Source organism: Thamnophis sirtalis, unplaced genomic scaffold (genome assembly GCF_051295495.1).
Source record: "Thamnophis sirtalis isolate CommonGarterSnake01/CBP01778 unplaced genomic scaffold, rThaSir2_p1.2 scaffold_11, whole genome shotgun sequence".
Taxonomy (NCBI): Eukaryota; Metazoa; Chordata; class Lepidosauria; order Squamata; family Natricidae; genus Thamnophis; species Thamnophis sirtalis.
Window position 1 is genome coordinate 38,173,499 of NW_028261391.1, and position 16,276 is coordinate 38,189,774.

The 16,276-nt window shown below is 36.5% G+C and overlaps 1 protein-coding gene across 1 annotated transcript; it reads right to left on the bottom strand.

Annotated features, from left to right (window-relative positions):
* Positions 1–9,780: 9,780 nt before the first annotated feature.
* ANAPC13 (anaphase promoting complex subunit 13) lies at positions 9,781–16,270 on the bottom strand. Its single transcript, XM_014054005.2, has 3 exons — positions 16,207–16,270; positions 12,234–12,356; positions 9,781–10,224 (listed from the first exon to the last, which is right to left on the bottom strand). Exons 2-3 carry the CDS (start codon positions 12,330–12,332, stop codon positions 10,099–10,101), a joined length of 225 nt encoding a protein of 74 aa, XP_013909480.1. The 5' UTR covers positions 12,333–12,356; positions 16,207–16,270; the 3' UTR covers positions 9,781–10,098.
* Positions 16,271–16,276: the final 6 nt, after the last annotated feature.

The window sequence follows — 16,276 nt, forward strand, 5'->3', positions numbered from 1 at the left end:
TGATATAAAAGAATATTTGTAGCTCAGGGTTCATCTGTGTGGTCTTTGTGCTCTCGAACCCTACTCCCTATTAGTGCTGATGATATTACCTAGTTTGGTAATCAAATATCTGCAAGAAACAACCAAGCACTGAGAGCAGTGAGAACTCCACTCAGATTATTAAATATTATACTTGTAGATATGTATTTGGTTCTTGTGGACGGATGCAATAATTAACAAATACATGTCAGATTAAATTTATCTCCCTTTTTGAAAGAGCTTTACGGATCAGGGAAATACCATAGACATAATGTACCTAAATTTCAGTGAAGTATTCAACTAGATATCTCATTACATCCTTATCAATAAAATGCCAAATGATATTCTAGATCAGTGCCTCTCAAACTACCATATCTGTGGTGGATGGCCATAGCTTTGTATTTCTAATCTGTTGCAAGCCAGAAGGATGTTGTGCCATTGTCTAATTGCTGTTAAAGTTTCTAAAGTCTTACTCTCAATTTCTGAACTTACGTTGGTGCGGATTGCAAAACAAACAAACAAACAAACAACCCCAAAGACTTGCACCATTAGTATAATTTTAGGAAGCTCTTCCTTTTCCAGCATGCCTAAAACACATAGTACGCAGTTGGAAATGCAAACATTCCAGGCATACCAAAGGATCCATGGGATTATCATTTTCTAAACAGCCCAGAAAAATATTACCAACATATTGAAGCCCTGAAGAGTGAGGGAGAGGACAGAGAGATATAATTTTTCTTCATGGGCAATCCTGTGTGCTACTTAGAAAGAGCTTTTCAACCACTTATGGGCATGATAACTCATATCTTTTGAGGCAAAAAGGCCTGCTGTTAGCATTTATTCAGAACCCACAATTTTCTGACTAATTTGACAGGAATGTAGACTACTTCAGTTCTTTAATGACTTGGTGAGCAATATTGTGTAAATTCCTTCTTGAGCCTAGTGAAAATGATTATTTATTTGGAAGCTTTAAAACAACATTCTTTTTATAAAAATGTTTATTAAAAAGCTATAATTAGAACAAATAAAAACTAATACAAACTGCAAAGATATAACAATGAAAAAGAAAAATCAACATCACTCCAATTTTACAAATAGCTGGGCACTTACTACTGCATTTACTGTTATTTCTGACATAGAGTGAAACTCTGCTTGAGTATACCACAAATATGTTACACAAACTCACGCCTGCAATAGTATTCATGTTTTGCTATTAGGAGGAGTATCCAGCTGGCAACCTAAGTGAACTATGGAGCTTTATTTTGTGAAGTTCTTATGAAAATATCAATTATTTTATTAAAATATTGTTAGTAAGGACATGATGAATTTTAGCTTTATCCTACAGAAGAAAGAAATAATCATAGCTCTAATTGAAAATTCAGTCAACAATAAAATACCCTGAACTCTGTTTTTAAAATATAAGTTGTGTTACTGATTCTGACACTACAGGTTCATTTATACATGTAAGGCCAGCTTGACTTCACTGTTTCCCTGTTTTGTGAAGGATATCAAAATGAGTAAGAAGAAACGTAAGACTGAAAATCAAAATAGAGCCTATCAGGAAGGTTGGGAAAATGATTGAGCATTGCAATCAAAATGTTTGGTGTATATGCAACTCATATCAATGATCAAGGAATATAATGTGGAAAGGCATTATTCAACCATGTATGACAAAATGTAAGAATATGAATGGAATCTCTAAATGTGTTGACTGGAGATTTAAACTTGAGCAAGCAAACAGGAATTTTAGCAAAATAACATAGATTCAAACACAAGCTTAGTATACTTGATATGTTAGTTTTTCTTGAACTTGTGATTCCCAACTTTTCAAATGAGAATTCAGGTACTCCTTGGCTTACTATAGCAATTGGGGCTGGAATTGTCATTGTTAAGCAGCACAATCAGAAAGCACAATGTCAGGTAACTGCCTTGTTTAGCAATGTTAATTCCAGAAATCTGGGTTGCTTTTATTATGCAAGGAACAGGGGTTGTTAAATGAAGAGCCATGTGACCATAACTTCCAACTTCTTGCCAGTTTCCCCAATGACTTTGCTTGTGAGAAGCTAGTAGGTTAGAAATCATGATAACATGACCACAGCTCATTGCAACATTGCAATGGTGAATTTGGCCCGAAAATCACATGACTGTTGGCATACTGCAACAGCTGGAATTCTGATGCATCATTATAAAGCCCTTTCACTGAGTGCTGCGGTAACTTTGAATGGTCACTGAAGGAATGAATATAACCTGAGGACTACCTATTTAAGAAAATGTATGCTGCTGAAAGGGGAAATGGGGGAAAGTAGAGTTGCTGAAAATTTTCAATCAGTATTGCTTTCCCAGGAGATGTATACTTTACAGAAGGGGTATTGACATGGGAGAATGAGTTTTTAAAAAGTCTGGCATTGTTCAAAATAGTTCCTATTTTTTCTTACTTCCTGGCAAAAGCACTGATCAATAAGATCTGAACCAGATTTTGATATTTATACTTGTGACTCAGAAAGATTTTTATTCCAAGCAAGAATTAATTGAAGTACATTCTCTTCATACCATAAGAATAGGGAAACTTAGGATGTAAACAAATCTATTGATAAAATTGAAGGTTTTGGTTTTACACCAACAAGGATAGGGAAAAGAAAACTGGTCTTCCATGGCTTAACTGACAAAAAATAATAAGTGGTGACAGTGAAATAAGAGATTAAAAATTCAATCTTCTTTCAAACCATGCCCAGGTAAAATTTTACTATGGTATATTAAATATAAATATTTTGGGAAAAAATGTAATACTAAATAGCCATAAGAAATAGAAGTATTTTTTAATAATTTGGGTAATAGGAAAAAAAATGCAAATTCTAAAAATTTGTAATTGTATTTAAAATAAAATTGCAATAGAAGAAAATACAAATATAATGATGTCTTGAAAACTGAAGTCAAGTATGGCAGTGAAAGAGTTAAGGGCATGATTGCTAAGCACAAAACATCTGTGGTGTCCCCCTTTCCTTGGTGCCCCAAGCACATACTTACTTTGGTCGCATTGACTGATGATCTCTGGAGAGCTAGGGATGGAGGCCACGCTTCCATCCTAGTTCTCCTTGACCTCTCAGCGGCTTTCGATACCATCGACCATGGTATCCTTCTGCGACGACTGCGGGAGATAGGGGTGGGCGGCACTGTCTTGCAGTGGTTCTCCTCCTATCTCTCGGACAGGTCGCAGTCGGTGTTAGTGGGGGGGCAGAGATCGTCCCTGAGGCCCCTAACCTATGGGGTGCCGCAGGGGTCGGTCCTATCCCCCCTACTATTTAACATTTACATGAAACCGCTGGGCGAGATCATCCGAAGGCACGGGATAAAATATCACCAATATGCGGACGATACACAGTTGTATCTGTCCGCCCCGTGCCAACTCAATGAAGCGGTGGACGTGATGAGCCGGGGACTGGAAGCCGTTAAAGACTGGATGAGAGCGAACAAGCTGATACTCAACCCAGACAAGACCGAGTGGCTGTTGTGTTTCCCTCCCAAAAATTTGACCACCATACCATCACTCAGGCTGGGGGGACAAAATTTAAACCCCTCAGAAAGGGCCCGCAACTTGGGAGTCCTCCTGGATTCACAGCTAACTTTTGACCACCATCTCTCAGCTGTGACCAGGGGGGCATTTGCCCAGGTTCGCCTGGTGCGCCAGTTGCGGCCCTACCTGAATCGGGAGGCCCTCACAACAGTCACTCGAGCCCTTGTGATCTCTAGGCTGGAATACTGTAATGTGCTCTACATGGGGCTGCCCTTGAAGAGCATCCGAAGACTTCAGCTAGTCCAGAATGCGGCCGCGCGAGTGATCGTGGGCGCACCACGGTTCGCCCACATAACACCGATCCTCCGTGAGCTGCACTGGCTACCTGTTGGTCTCCGGGTGCACTTCAAGGTCTTACTTACCACCTATAAAGCGCTCCATGGTAGTGGATCTGGCTATTTGAGAGACCGCCTTCTGCCAATTACCTCCCTGCGTCCCATCAGATCGCATAGAGTTGGCCTCCTCCGTATTCCATCCGCCAGTCAGTGCCGACTGGCGACTACTCGGAGGAGAGCCTTCTCTGTTGCGGCTCCGACACTATGGAACAATCTCCCCGTGGAGATTCGTACCCTCACCACCCTCCAGGCCTTCCGTACAGCCCTCAAGAACTGGCTAACCCGTCAGGCCTGGGGATAATCTTATTTTGCCCCTCCCGAATGCTGAGTGAATGTTGAGTTTTATAGTTTAATTTACTTTGTGCACATTTCTTTTTTTGTATTGTCCTACACTCCCCTTCCTTTTGATTGTAAGCCGCCCTGAGTCCCCTCAGGGAAAAGGGCGGCCTATAAATAAACTACAACAACAACTTTACATAATGGTTAATTCAGGACTGAGGGGAATATTTTGGTGATATATAAGATAAAGACAGTGATGTATCAAGGATTATTATGTTGATGTTGAAGACCAAAAAAGAAAGAAAAAGAAGTAACGTGACAGTGAAAAATGGTAATATTGAAAAAATTGTAATTGATGCAGTATTGATCAGAAAAGTCAAAAAAGAATAAAGAATAGAAAGTGAGCATTCTGTTTATGTGATATATAATGCAGTGGGACTGGATTTCTGAAGAGTGTTTGTAGTAAAAATACAAATAGGTAGGCTCAGGAATCAATGGAAGATGAACAAATATGGATAAAAGAGAACATGAATCACTTGTGCAATATTGAAGTGGTTCAGTCACTTCAGTATGAAGTGAATTGAGAAAAATGATGATCACATCACAAAGCAAATAAATGTCCAGGCCTGAAGCTCTGAATGTATCTGAAGGTTCTGTTGTCTGGTATTTCAATATTTATGTATTTATGATGGAAATTTGTTTTTAATTTATTTTAAGATTGTTTTCTGCTCAGAGTCATTATGTAATGGGTGGCCATACAAACTGACTGACTGACTGATTAACTAACTAACTAAGTATATAAATAAATAAAAAGTGACCAGTTTCAGAGGAAAGAGAAGTTTCAGAAATTTATGGCTGAATACAGCCATAAATTTCAGATGAGATCCTCAAAACTAGACAAGAGATAAATTTAACAACAAATAGGCATGTCTGAAGTGGTGTATGGAAATAGTGAAAGCAAGCATGGTTTGGAAGGACACAAGGTTTATGGAAAGAATAATGAATGCTGTTGATATAACTTACACTTGGCTCTGTTTCATTTTTCCCCCTTTTCATTTCTGTTCTTACTGATTCCTACTGTGTTTGTTAAATATTGCTTACATTGAAAATGAATTGTATGATTGGCATGAATTTTTTCATTAGAACCCTGAATTCCATACATTAGAGCTAAGTGCAATTCAGAGATACACTAAGGACTGAAGAATGGAATGCTTCTCAACATATCCTAATCTATTTTCTTTCTTTTTTCCCCCCAATGAATTTTTTCGGCAGTCTAAGAGAATATTGTTTAAAACTGAGCCTATAGATTTGAAGATCTATTGCAGATCATCCAGAAATCTTCCAGGACATTATTTGATAATAGTCGAGTAATAACCAATAATTTCTTTCTGATGAGCATATTCTTGTTGTGAAAATATAATCAGGGGGATTGCAAACTGCTCTGGAGTTCATTGAGGGAGAAAGAGGATATAATATGAAAATGGATCTCAAATGTTTAAAAATAGGGACAAGTACAAAATATCTTTATTACTAAGCTTTTGACCATTTTCTTCCCACTATTTAGGTACTTTTCCAAATCACAACACAGCACTGTTATGATACAACACCAGTTTATACTTCATTTACATTTTGATTTTCTGTTAAGGGATTATTTTCTTGCTGTTCTATCTTACTTCACACAGTCTTTCTTGTCAATATTTTCTGACAAAAGTTAGGGTGTAAAGATTTGGAGAATATCTCTTTCCTCAAGAGTTTGTTTTTAGTTAAGAATCTCTTCAAAAGAATGTTTTAGGGTGGTTCTTTCTTTGGAAAGGAAAAGAATAAAAAAAAATCTTACTAAGTACGACAGATTGGATTTTTTTTTTTGAAGAGCAAAAATCTCCCACCCTCATACTTGAGTTCTCAGCAATAAGTAGCACTTCTGTCCCCCATGTATTGCTTGGATAGGTTTGTATTTTTCCTCATTTTTAAAAGAGAACTTTTCTTGTTTCACTGATGCCTGTCTGGCAATGCTGAAATTCCTTCGCCTCTGTTTGTTGCTCTCCTCATGGCCAGTTTCTATGGAGATACAGATTCCATGCCTAACAAAACCCCATACTTCAAGATCTCCTTGGAAAACTACCTCCCCCAGCTAGCTTCCAAAGAAAACACTGGGATAGAAGAGAATCAATGCACATCCTCACTTTCCCCCCCAATGTACATATACAGTATGCATTTTATTTTCTATGGAGACTTAAATAATATGTTAATTGTTATTGGATTTTAGGGCAAAAAGTACCAACAGCTCTTTCTTCCTTCTCTGGCATATACTCTAAAATTACCACATCACACTAATATTTCGACATTAGCAAGTAGTCCAGATGGTCCACATTAACATTCCAATATTGTTTCAGTTGCCAACAACAGCTTGCTCCTTAAATTGTCTCCCAAAATATAAAAACATATCTAAACATTTAGTAATGTGGAGGGGTACATATGTGCATAAAGATTATGGAAATGAGTGCAGATGAGGGAAAGAAGAGAACTGGAGCCTTTCCCACTCTTTCCCCGGCAATTCAGTTTTTCGGTTTACAATGAGAAGAAATTAAGGGAGCATTACAGCCAAGATTTTCATAGGGATTACATGCCATTTGGTGTGGACTGCCCTTGCTTTTGTATGAAGTGAAGTGAATAACTGGTATGTATTGGAATACATCCTGTTTGGCATCCTAAATTCTGTTATAGTGGCTCACTGTGGTGGTAATAGTGACTGTAAGAGTATATATTAAAAGTATATATACCAACAGATTCACCCAAGGTATGAAGACATTCCAGTTGTTTCACTAAAGTAAGCGATCATCTATACTGGGCAGCAGCAATATAGTTAATGATAATGTCAGTGAAAATGGCAAAGGCACAATTTCATGAGCAAAAGAAGGCAGTGCCAAATCACTCCTGATTTAACAAGAAAATCATGCAAATAGAAAAAAAATAAAGTGATTGATGATATAGTGACAGATGATGAGCCCCTAAGGTTGGATGGCACTCCATCTTTTACTCAAGGAAAGCTGAAAATCTTTTGGAATATTAATTATGTTTATGACATGGATTAGATTAAAACCTAATGAATATATAGTTGCTGATGTTGCCATGAAAGAAAATAAAATCTGAAGCTGCAAAAGCAGAACAGAAACATGAAACATAAGCCTGTTCCTGAGAAAACTCAATATAATGAAAAATTAAATGAACTGACTTACTCATCAACATCTTAGGGATCAGTTAATTGAAATGAATTAGAATTGGGCATTTGCAATCAGACGATTATAGTTTTCCCTTCATATACTATGGAAGTGATTGTTCATTTGAAAGACACTTATGTTTTCACAACATATTTACATTTTCTTAATCATAGTAGGCACTAACATTCCTGAATTGCACAATGAATGCAATTGCAACTGCAGACTAATCATACCGTCTGGATTCATCCAATTTGTTAGGCTAAAGTGTTGCTAGTTAGTTTATGATTCAGTGTGACACACAAATCTGGCTCTGAATCGTTTCCCTAATGTAAAATATGTATCTATTTTGCTCTTTGAAATGATGGTGTGGATTCTCAGATGCATTCTGTTTCTATACTTTAACCAGGTCAAACTAGTGTTGACACTATTAATAATTTCCATTGCTATGTGATTTTGGAGACTGGAAATGACAATTTTTTTCTTCCTATTGTAATTAATGGTTTAAATCACTGAGACTATGAAACAGAATTACCTGGGAAGTGAAAGGTTTACTGGGAAGATGGAGTGCAAGTAGGAAATAGGAAAAGAAACACTTTAAATCAACTTTCTCAGTCTGGGGGTGTCTGGTTTCTTGGATCCTCTAATTCTCTGGCATAATAACTATTATGGAGTAGCAAGCCTACTGCATTTATAAGGCACCAGACTGGAGGATATCTATTTTAATAGTTCAGAAAATGAATGAGGCATTTGTTTAGTATCTATTGTACTAGATTGTAAAACATGTTATTGCTCTCTCTTTTTAATAGTATTTTTATTTCTGCTTTCAAACAGTGAAAAATATGATACAATATTTTGGACAAAATGACAAATGAATATCATTTGATTTTGAACAATTTGTCTTTTTCAGTTGAGATTGGATGCATATTGCAATTTCACAGAAAACAAGATGTTGTAATGTTATTTCAGAGATTTGTTTTACTAAAGAGACATTTGTACCTAAAGCACAGTCTGTTGCCTGGAAATCCAATTGAAAAAATAAAATCTGAGTGTTAAGAGAGAATATCTTGTGTCTTTAATAATATAACCAAATATTTTATACTCTTAAGGGCAAATTCAATTCAATTTTGTGTTAAAATGCTACAATATTATATTTAAAACACTGTTATGATGTAACTGATGTTTTTAAAAACGGGTTTCCTTTTCTTCTATTGAATTGAGATATAACGCAAAATTGTGTTTTAGCTCTGCATGGACAAGTTATTGGGTTAAGACCCATAAGCTGATTTTCCCTCTCAGTTCAGCCTTAAAGGCTGTCAGGGGCCAAGTAAAGTTGGCTGTTGCATTCCAAACAAAGCAAACTATTTTTGGCTGATTTGATTGGCTCAGGATTGCCCTCAGTATCATGGTATCAATCATTATAATCCAGACATCCTGATTTAGCAAACATGTATCATATTTATATAATTATTACAGCTGTTTTCCTTTTTCTCTTTTGTACACTGTGTCCCTTGTATAACTTTAGTTGATCAACAAAATTAGAGAAAATTTCCTCCTAAAATAGTAACCTCTTGATTTTTGGCTATCAACCCAATTGCAGCTAAAATCCGCTGCATAAAATTATTATATTGCTGGGCTTAGGGGGAAAAAAGATGGGAAGAGAAGTAAAAGTTGTCTCTCGTAATAAATTATACTTCTTAAAGAAATTTAGAGGTCCATTTCAGTAGATGGTTAAAGTGTTAATTCAAGCAATATGGATTTTTTAAAGAATTACGTCTTAATCTCCACCCAATTTTAAGAGTTCTGGTCCCCGTTCTGGTAATGTCAAGGACTAGTGCATTAAAGTCTTAATGGTTACACTAAATTTGTGTAGAAATGGCATTGTTTCTGGATTTTCCATATCACTTGTGAAGAATCTCACCAAGAACCTTAAGTACTCTAAAGATTGATGCAATGTTGTCATTTTGAGGTCCAATTTTCTAGAATAAACTTTTTTTAGTATTATGTCTTTTAAGAAATGCAGCATGCAACAAAATACTTAAAAGAGATCACTTTGACTTTTCACCATTTTTCTTATTTACAATATTACATATATAACTTATGAACGTATCTGCAAATTCAGGAAGTATGTGATGATACATTTGGAATGAAATGCTCTAGAAAATCAGTAGATGGAAGAAAGTTTAAATATTTCTCCCGTAGCTACTTCAGTGCATTAGCCCTGTCTGTAGTTGAAGCTATTAAAGTTTTATTACGTGTGGTAATATATATTTTGAGTACCTTCAATTCATTATCTAGATGGCATTAAAAATATGAAGTGAAAAAGCTTTTATCAGAACTGCCTAAATTTCCACAGAATGTATTTACCACAAATAAGAATTTATTGAAATCAAGAAGTGCAAACATATAGAATTTTTGCAACATATTACAAATTGATTAAACAGCAATTCATACTCATGGAAACTGTTGTACTTATACGACCTCTGCTGGCAACTTCAAGGAAAATCTTTAGCACTTGGCAAAACGTAAGCAATCTCTCAGGATCTACAAAATACCTTGTTTAATTAAAACAATTAATTATCAGCTGTTGCAAAACAAGACTAACAGGGCAAAAGACTGAAAACCAAAACTGACAAGAAATTCTTCTGAATAAAGTGGCTATTATGCTAATTTATACAGATTAATTTCCAATTGTAGGAATATTCTCATGAAGATACTGCAAAGCCAGATCAGTCCATTTCATTTCTTGTTCTTTTACTGATTCTGTTGCTCCACCATTGTCTTGTTCTGGTTCTGGAAGTTCATTCTGAAAATAAAAAAATATTTATCATTGAATAATTTAAAAAAAACCAATAGATCTGAATGGAGAAAAAAAGCTCCATTTTCAATAATAAATTCTGGGTTTTTTGTTTTTTTTAAATCTACAAATGGAAATGTAAGCAATATTTTGTTTTTAATTACAAATCTAGAATATCTTTAAGTGCATCCTGCATAAGAATATATGTATGCAATTGTTAATAGATTACTGGCTCAAATGCTAGGCATTTGTAAATTAAGTTTGTAATTATAGTTTTGCTTATTACATTGAGTGTCCTATTGATTCTTCAGGATCTATTTTATATCACCTTGTTTTATTAAATGATTAATTCCCTTTCCCCTTATGTACTGAAAAATAAACCACTCAGATGATATAGCATACAGGCAATCCTCAACTTACAACCATTTATTCAGCAACTATCTGAAGTTATGACGACACTGAATGAACCGTGGTTATAATCGGTCCTTGGAATTCCAGCCATCTCAGCATCCCTGCAGTCATAGCATTGTCATCTGCATACTCAATAATCATTACTTATGATTGGTTGTCAGGTGTCCTGCAATCACATGACTGCCATTTGCAATCTTCCTTATTGGCTTCCTCAGAAAATAGAAGGAGAAGATGGCAGGGAAGAACACAAGTCACTGTGGTAAATCTCCCTCTCCCATATAAATTCCCAGACCATTTGTGTTTGCATTGGCCATTTGTGCAGCCCCTATCTGGTCCTCCCCCACAATGACTCCTCACTTGGCAGCAGACACTTACCTGCTTGTAAGCCTGAGGTTTGCAACTTCCTCCTGCTTCCCCATTGTCTTTGTTGTGATAAGTAAGTAGGAAGTTGCCTTGCCTAATGACCATGGAATTCAGTTAACTATGCCAATGGAGATTGAAGGGATTGCCATTTCTAAGTGATGCAGTTGTACTTCGTAATGATATTGCTTAGCAATAAATTCTGGTGTCAATTGCTGTAAGTTGAGGACTATCTGTACATTAAATAAACATTCATAAAATGGTAAAATTAAAAGTTCCATAACACTGACTCTTCCTGATGTATATCTCAATACTGTACAACTTGAAGAGTTAACAAAATAGGTTCTTGCATTATATACTAAACTAAAAAAGATATTATAGTTTATATACATGCCATAAAAATATCAACATAACTGATGGACCTAATATACAAAAGTACAAGATATGGTTCTTGATAATGCAGTTAAAACTATTTTATGAAAATATACTGTTTTGCTTACTTGCTGTAATTTTATTTAATAGTTTATTCATATCACAATTACAAAACCAACACTAAATTATTTTATTTCTTAAATTTATTTTATTTTATGCACTTATAAAACATTTATAACTGTGCATCCACCCAATCTCGAATTGCTCTGCTTGCATTATGATTTGTAATTTTTATTTTGTTTCAGGTAAAACAATTTTAGGACTCGTATAGGATGGCAAATGAATAGAAACCAAACCATGTTATCATTTGCTGAAGCAATTTTTATTGGTAAACAGGAAAGATAATTCCTCCTTCCTGCTCCAGTACATCCCACCTCCTTTAATCAAATACTCTTTTCTGGAGTAAAGTAGTACAGAGAATGACAATTCTTTTAAAGAGCTGCTAATGTGTCACATATTTCTCAATTTACACTTTGAATCAGCTTATCCCCTTTAAACATAGATCATGTCACAACTTTTGTATTAAAAACATTTCAAACAAAGTTTGAAAGTATGTGGCATCTATAAGATTATGTTTGTATATATCTGTATTAACAACAGCTGCATCACTGCTGCTTTAGTTTTATTATAAATATTTGTACTATTTATATCTCACTTTTCTGCTCATAGGGAGAAACTTTATCAGGTTTTTGGAATGTTAATTCTTGACTGGGTTTAAATAAAATTATTAGCAAAAGCTTCATTGGGAGCTTTTTGAAACCGAGAAAATAGTCTAAAATAAATGGGAAAAATATATTGATTATCTAGGAACTTACCAAAGGTATTGCCACATCTTCATATGGCAATTTATCTTCTCTCCATGCATCATCAATCAAATCTAGAATTCTCCCATCTCTTTGTACCTCACTGTCCATTTTTTGCACAGCGTATAATGAGGGCTATAATACAAAGAATATATTTATACATATATCTATATCTACACTAGTAGTTCTCTTTTAGTCAACTGCCAAAAAAATTCCACTGAAGGGAACGTGTTTTTTAAAAAGTGAATTTGTGAAATACAGAAAACCAAAACTAATGTTTTGTTTACAATTTTAAAAACTTCATGCTTTATTTTAAGTAAAATAAACTAAATGTTAAGAGGAAAGAGAAACTAAGGATTAAAGTATGACATTTTAACCATATAAAACATATCGGTCTATCTTCTCATTTTAAAATATAACACATTTTAAAATTGCTAAGGCACATATTTTGAATGAAATCTTCAACATCATGAATATGAATCTATTTCAATGTCCCTAAAAATTGTCCTTTCTAAACTCCATATCTGATAACCCCCATATCTGATAAAGTTATTCCTAAAAAGTCAAAATGTATTATTTTAGAAGCATAAATGAGCATCATGAGCCATACACTGCTTTTTCTGGTGTAGAAAGTTAGCACCCATTCCTCTCCTAGAAGAATGAAATATTTTAGGAAATATTAAAAAGGCAGAATACAGTGGGGCAAAAAAATATTTAGTCAGCCACCAATTGTGCAAGTTCTCCCACTTAAAAAGATGAGAGAGGCCTGTAATTGACATCATAGGTAGACCTCAACTATGAGAGACAAAATGAGAAAACTAATCCAGACAATCACATTGTCTGATTTGGAAAGAATTTTTTTGCAAATTATGGTGGAAAATAAATATTTGGTCAATATCAAAAGTTCATCTCAATACTTTGTTATATATCCTTTGTGGGCAATGACAGAGATCAAACGTTTTCTGTAAGTCTTCACAAGGTTGGCACACACTGTTGCTGGTATGTTGGCCCATTCCTCCATGCAGATCTCCTCTAGAGCAGTGATGTTTTGGGGCTGTCACTGGGCAACACGGACGTTCAACTCCCTCGAAAGGTTTTCTATGGGGTTGAAATCTGGAGACTGGCTAGGCCACTCCAGGACCTTGAAATGCTTCTTACGAAGCCACTCCTTCGTTGCCCGGGCGGTGTGTTTGGGATCATTGTCATGCTGTAAAACCCAGCCATGTTTCATCTTCAATGCCCTTGCTGATGGAAGGAGGTTTGCACTCAAAATCTCACGATACATGGCCCCATTCATTCTTTCCTGTACACAGATCACTTGTCCTGGTCCCTTTGCAGAGAAACAGCCCCAAAGCACGATGTTGCCACCCCCGTGCGTCACAGTTGGTATGGTGTTCTTTGGATGCAACTCAGCATTCTCTCTCCTCCAAACACGACGAGTTGTGTTTATACCAAACAGTTCTACTTTGGTTTCATCTGACCATATGACATTCTCCCCAATCCTCTTCTGGATCATCCAAATGCTGTCTAGCAAATTTCAGACGGGCCCGGACATGTACTGGCTTAAGCAAGGGGACACGTCTGGCACTGCAGGATCTGAGTCTCTGGCGGCGTAGTGTGTTACTGATGGTAGCCTTTGTTACGTTGGTCCCAGCTCTCTGCAGGTCATTCACTAGATCCCCCCATGTGGTTCTGGGATTTTTGCTCACTGTTCTTGTGATCATTTTGACCCCACGGGTGAGATCTTGCGTGGAGCCCCAGATCGCGGGAGATTATCAGTCGTCTTGTATGTCTTCCATTTTCTAATTATTGCTCTCACAGTTGATTTCTTCACACCAAGCTGCTTGCCTATTGCAGATTCAATCTTCCCAGCCTGGTGCTGGTCTACAATTTTGTTTCTGGTGTCCTTCGACAGCTCTTTGGTCTTTACCATAGTGAAGTTTGGAGTGTGACTGTTTGAGGTTGTGGACAGGTGTCTTTTATACTGCTAACAAATTCAAACAGGTGCCATTAATACAGGTAATGAGTGGCGGACAGAGGAGCCTCTTAAAGAAGAAGTTACAGGTCTGTGAGAGCCAGACATCTTGCTTTTTGTAGGTGACCAAATACTTATTTTCCACCATAATTTGCAAATAAATTCTTTCCAAATCAGACAATGTTGTTGTCTGGATTTGTTTTCTCATTTTGTCTCTCATAGTTGAGATCTACCTATGATATCAATTACAGGCTTCTCTCGTCTTTTTAAGTGGGAGAACTTGCACAAATGGTGGCTGACTAAATACTTTTTTGCCCCACTGTATATATTTCCCCTAGAAGAGAAATAGAAATATTAAGGGAGACAGAAACACAGAGCTTTATCTCCCTGCCCCCAGCAGATATTTGGTGCCCATTGATAAGGATTGGTCCAGCCTATCTATAAAAGAAAAGACCTTCAGCTCCAGGGTGATGGGATTAAGACATGACCCTCCAGGAGATAATAGGATTATCTAGCAGCAGGATTCACTGCATTACAAAATCACCTGAGGGGTGTTGCATCAGCCCAAAGTTCAACCAAACTTGATCCAGATAAACTGATTCCATATGGCCCCATGGGAGTCTGACTATAGCCAATAGAATATACATGCTCTTGCCACAGGAACAGAAAGCTCAAAGGCAAGGCTCAAGAGAAGGTATAAATAATTCTCTCTCCACTCCATGTAGTCAGCTACCCAGAATCACACCCTTGGTGGTTCTGCTTCACCATTAAACTAACTTTGTAATCAGCCTCCAGGTTTCCAGTGTCTTTCTTCCCACTTGGAACTGAACTAGATTTCTTCTAACACTGGGATATTTATGACACCAAGTTCCCTCTATAGCTAGTCAGCACTGATCATATACCACCTACATATTTTAAAAATCCAATATAGAATAATTGTATATTACATATCATGTTCTCCCCACTTTTTTAGGCCAGTTAGTTTGAAAGAAATCTTTTGGGAACATTTTGCAAAGTGCTTCTCCTTTTCTCAAACTGTTTTAGTATAATCTTCAAAATTGGTGTTGAACTGCTCCCTATTAAATATAATGAGATAAATGTCAACAATATAGATTTTTGGACATTTCCAATGTTTTTTTTTCTCAAGTTCAGTAACTTTTATATATTTATTGCTTCATATACTCTAGAGACTTTGCCCTGCAACTTTTAAGACACTAGTGGAAAAAAGGAGGAAAAAGTATTAAGAAAATATATAATAATTTTGTTTTTATCAATGCTGGTAATATTTCTTTTAAAAAGACAATAATGGAGGGAAAATACAGGTATACATAATGGATAACATTACATAATATCCATCTGAAGGCATTTCTGTTCTTTAACCATTATAAAGCCCGTCACAGCACTTTCCTATCTACAATATACTTAGGCATTCCGAATTTGTCAGCATCTTTCTGAAAGTTTGAATGGGTCCAGACTACTTGCTTGGTTTTATTTTCGTATTTCCTAACCTCCCATTCTTTTTAATTATCTGGATATATACACACTATTCAAGTGTCTTGTTGTAGGGTTGATTGTAAATGCCATTTAATGAAGACCTAACTTATCTTACAAGGCTGACTGTAAAACTTAACAGATAAATAGCACTTACTGATGAACACAACCACAACTCATTTTTCATGAGGACCTTCAAGACTCTTCTGACAGCCCGAAACACGGCATACCCGAAACTAGCAGCACCTACATTCTCACATGTAGTTTGCCGCCTGAAAAAGCACCTTTGGTTGTCCTTTGGGACAACCACGACCTGGATGACTGACAATCTCTACAAACTACATTCTTACAGTTTCCCTGCCCCTTATACGAAGCCTAAAATGTATCCATCTCGACTTTATCCCCCCAAAGGGGGCTATTTCGGGACCGTCCCTCTCTTGCGCGCCCCACTCCTCCTCCTCCATCACTACTCTCTCTCTTTTCTCCCTTCGTCTCGCGCCCCAACGCCTCGACCAGCACCTGCAGCACGCGATATCCGCCGCCGTTCCGCGATTTTGGAACGAAAGGACGTGACGTCACAGGCGGGCGG

Excerpts from the sequence above, each read along its gene's own strand:
- ANAPC13 (XM_014054005.2), bottom strand. The coding sequence starts at position 12,332 with ATGGACAGTGAGGTACAAAGAGATGGGAGAATTCTAGATTTGATTGAT. Across the intron at positions 10,225-12,233 it reads AAGATGTGGCAATACCTTTG|AATGAACTTCCAGAACCAGA; the intron begins GTAAGTTCCTAG and ends TTTTATTTTCAG.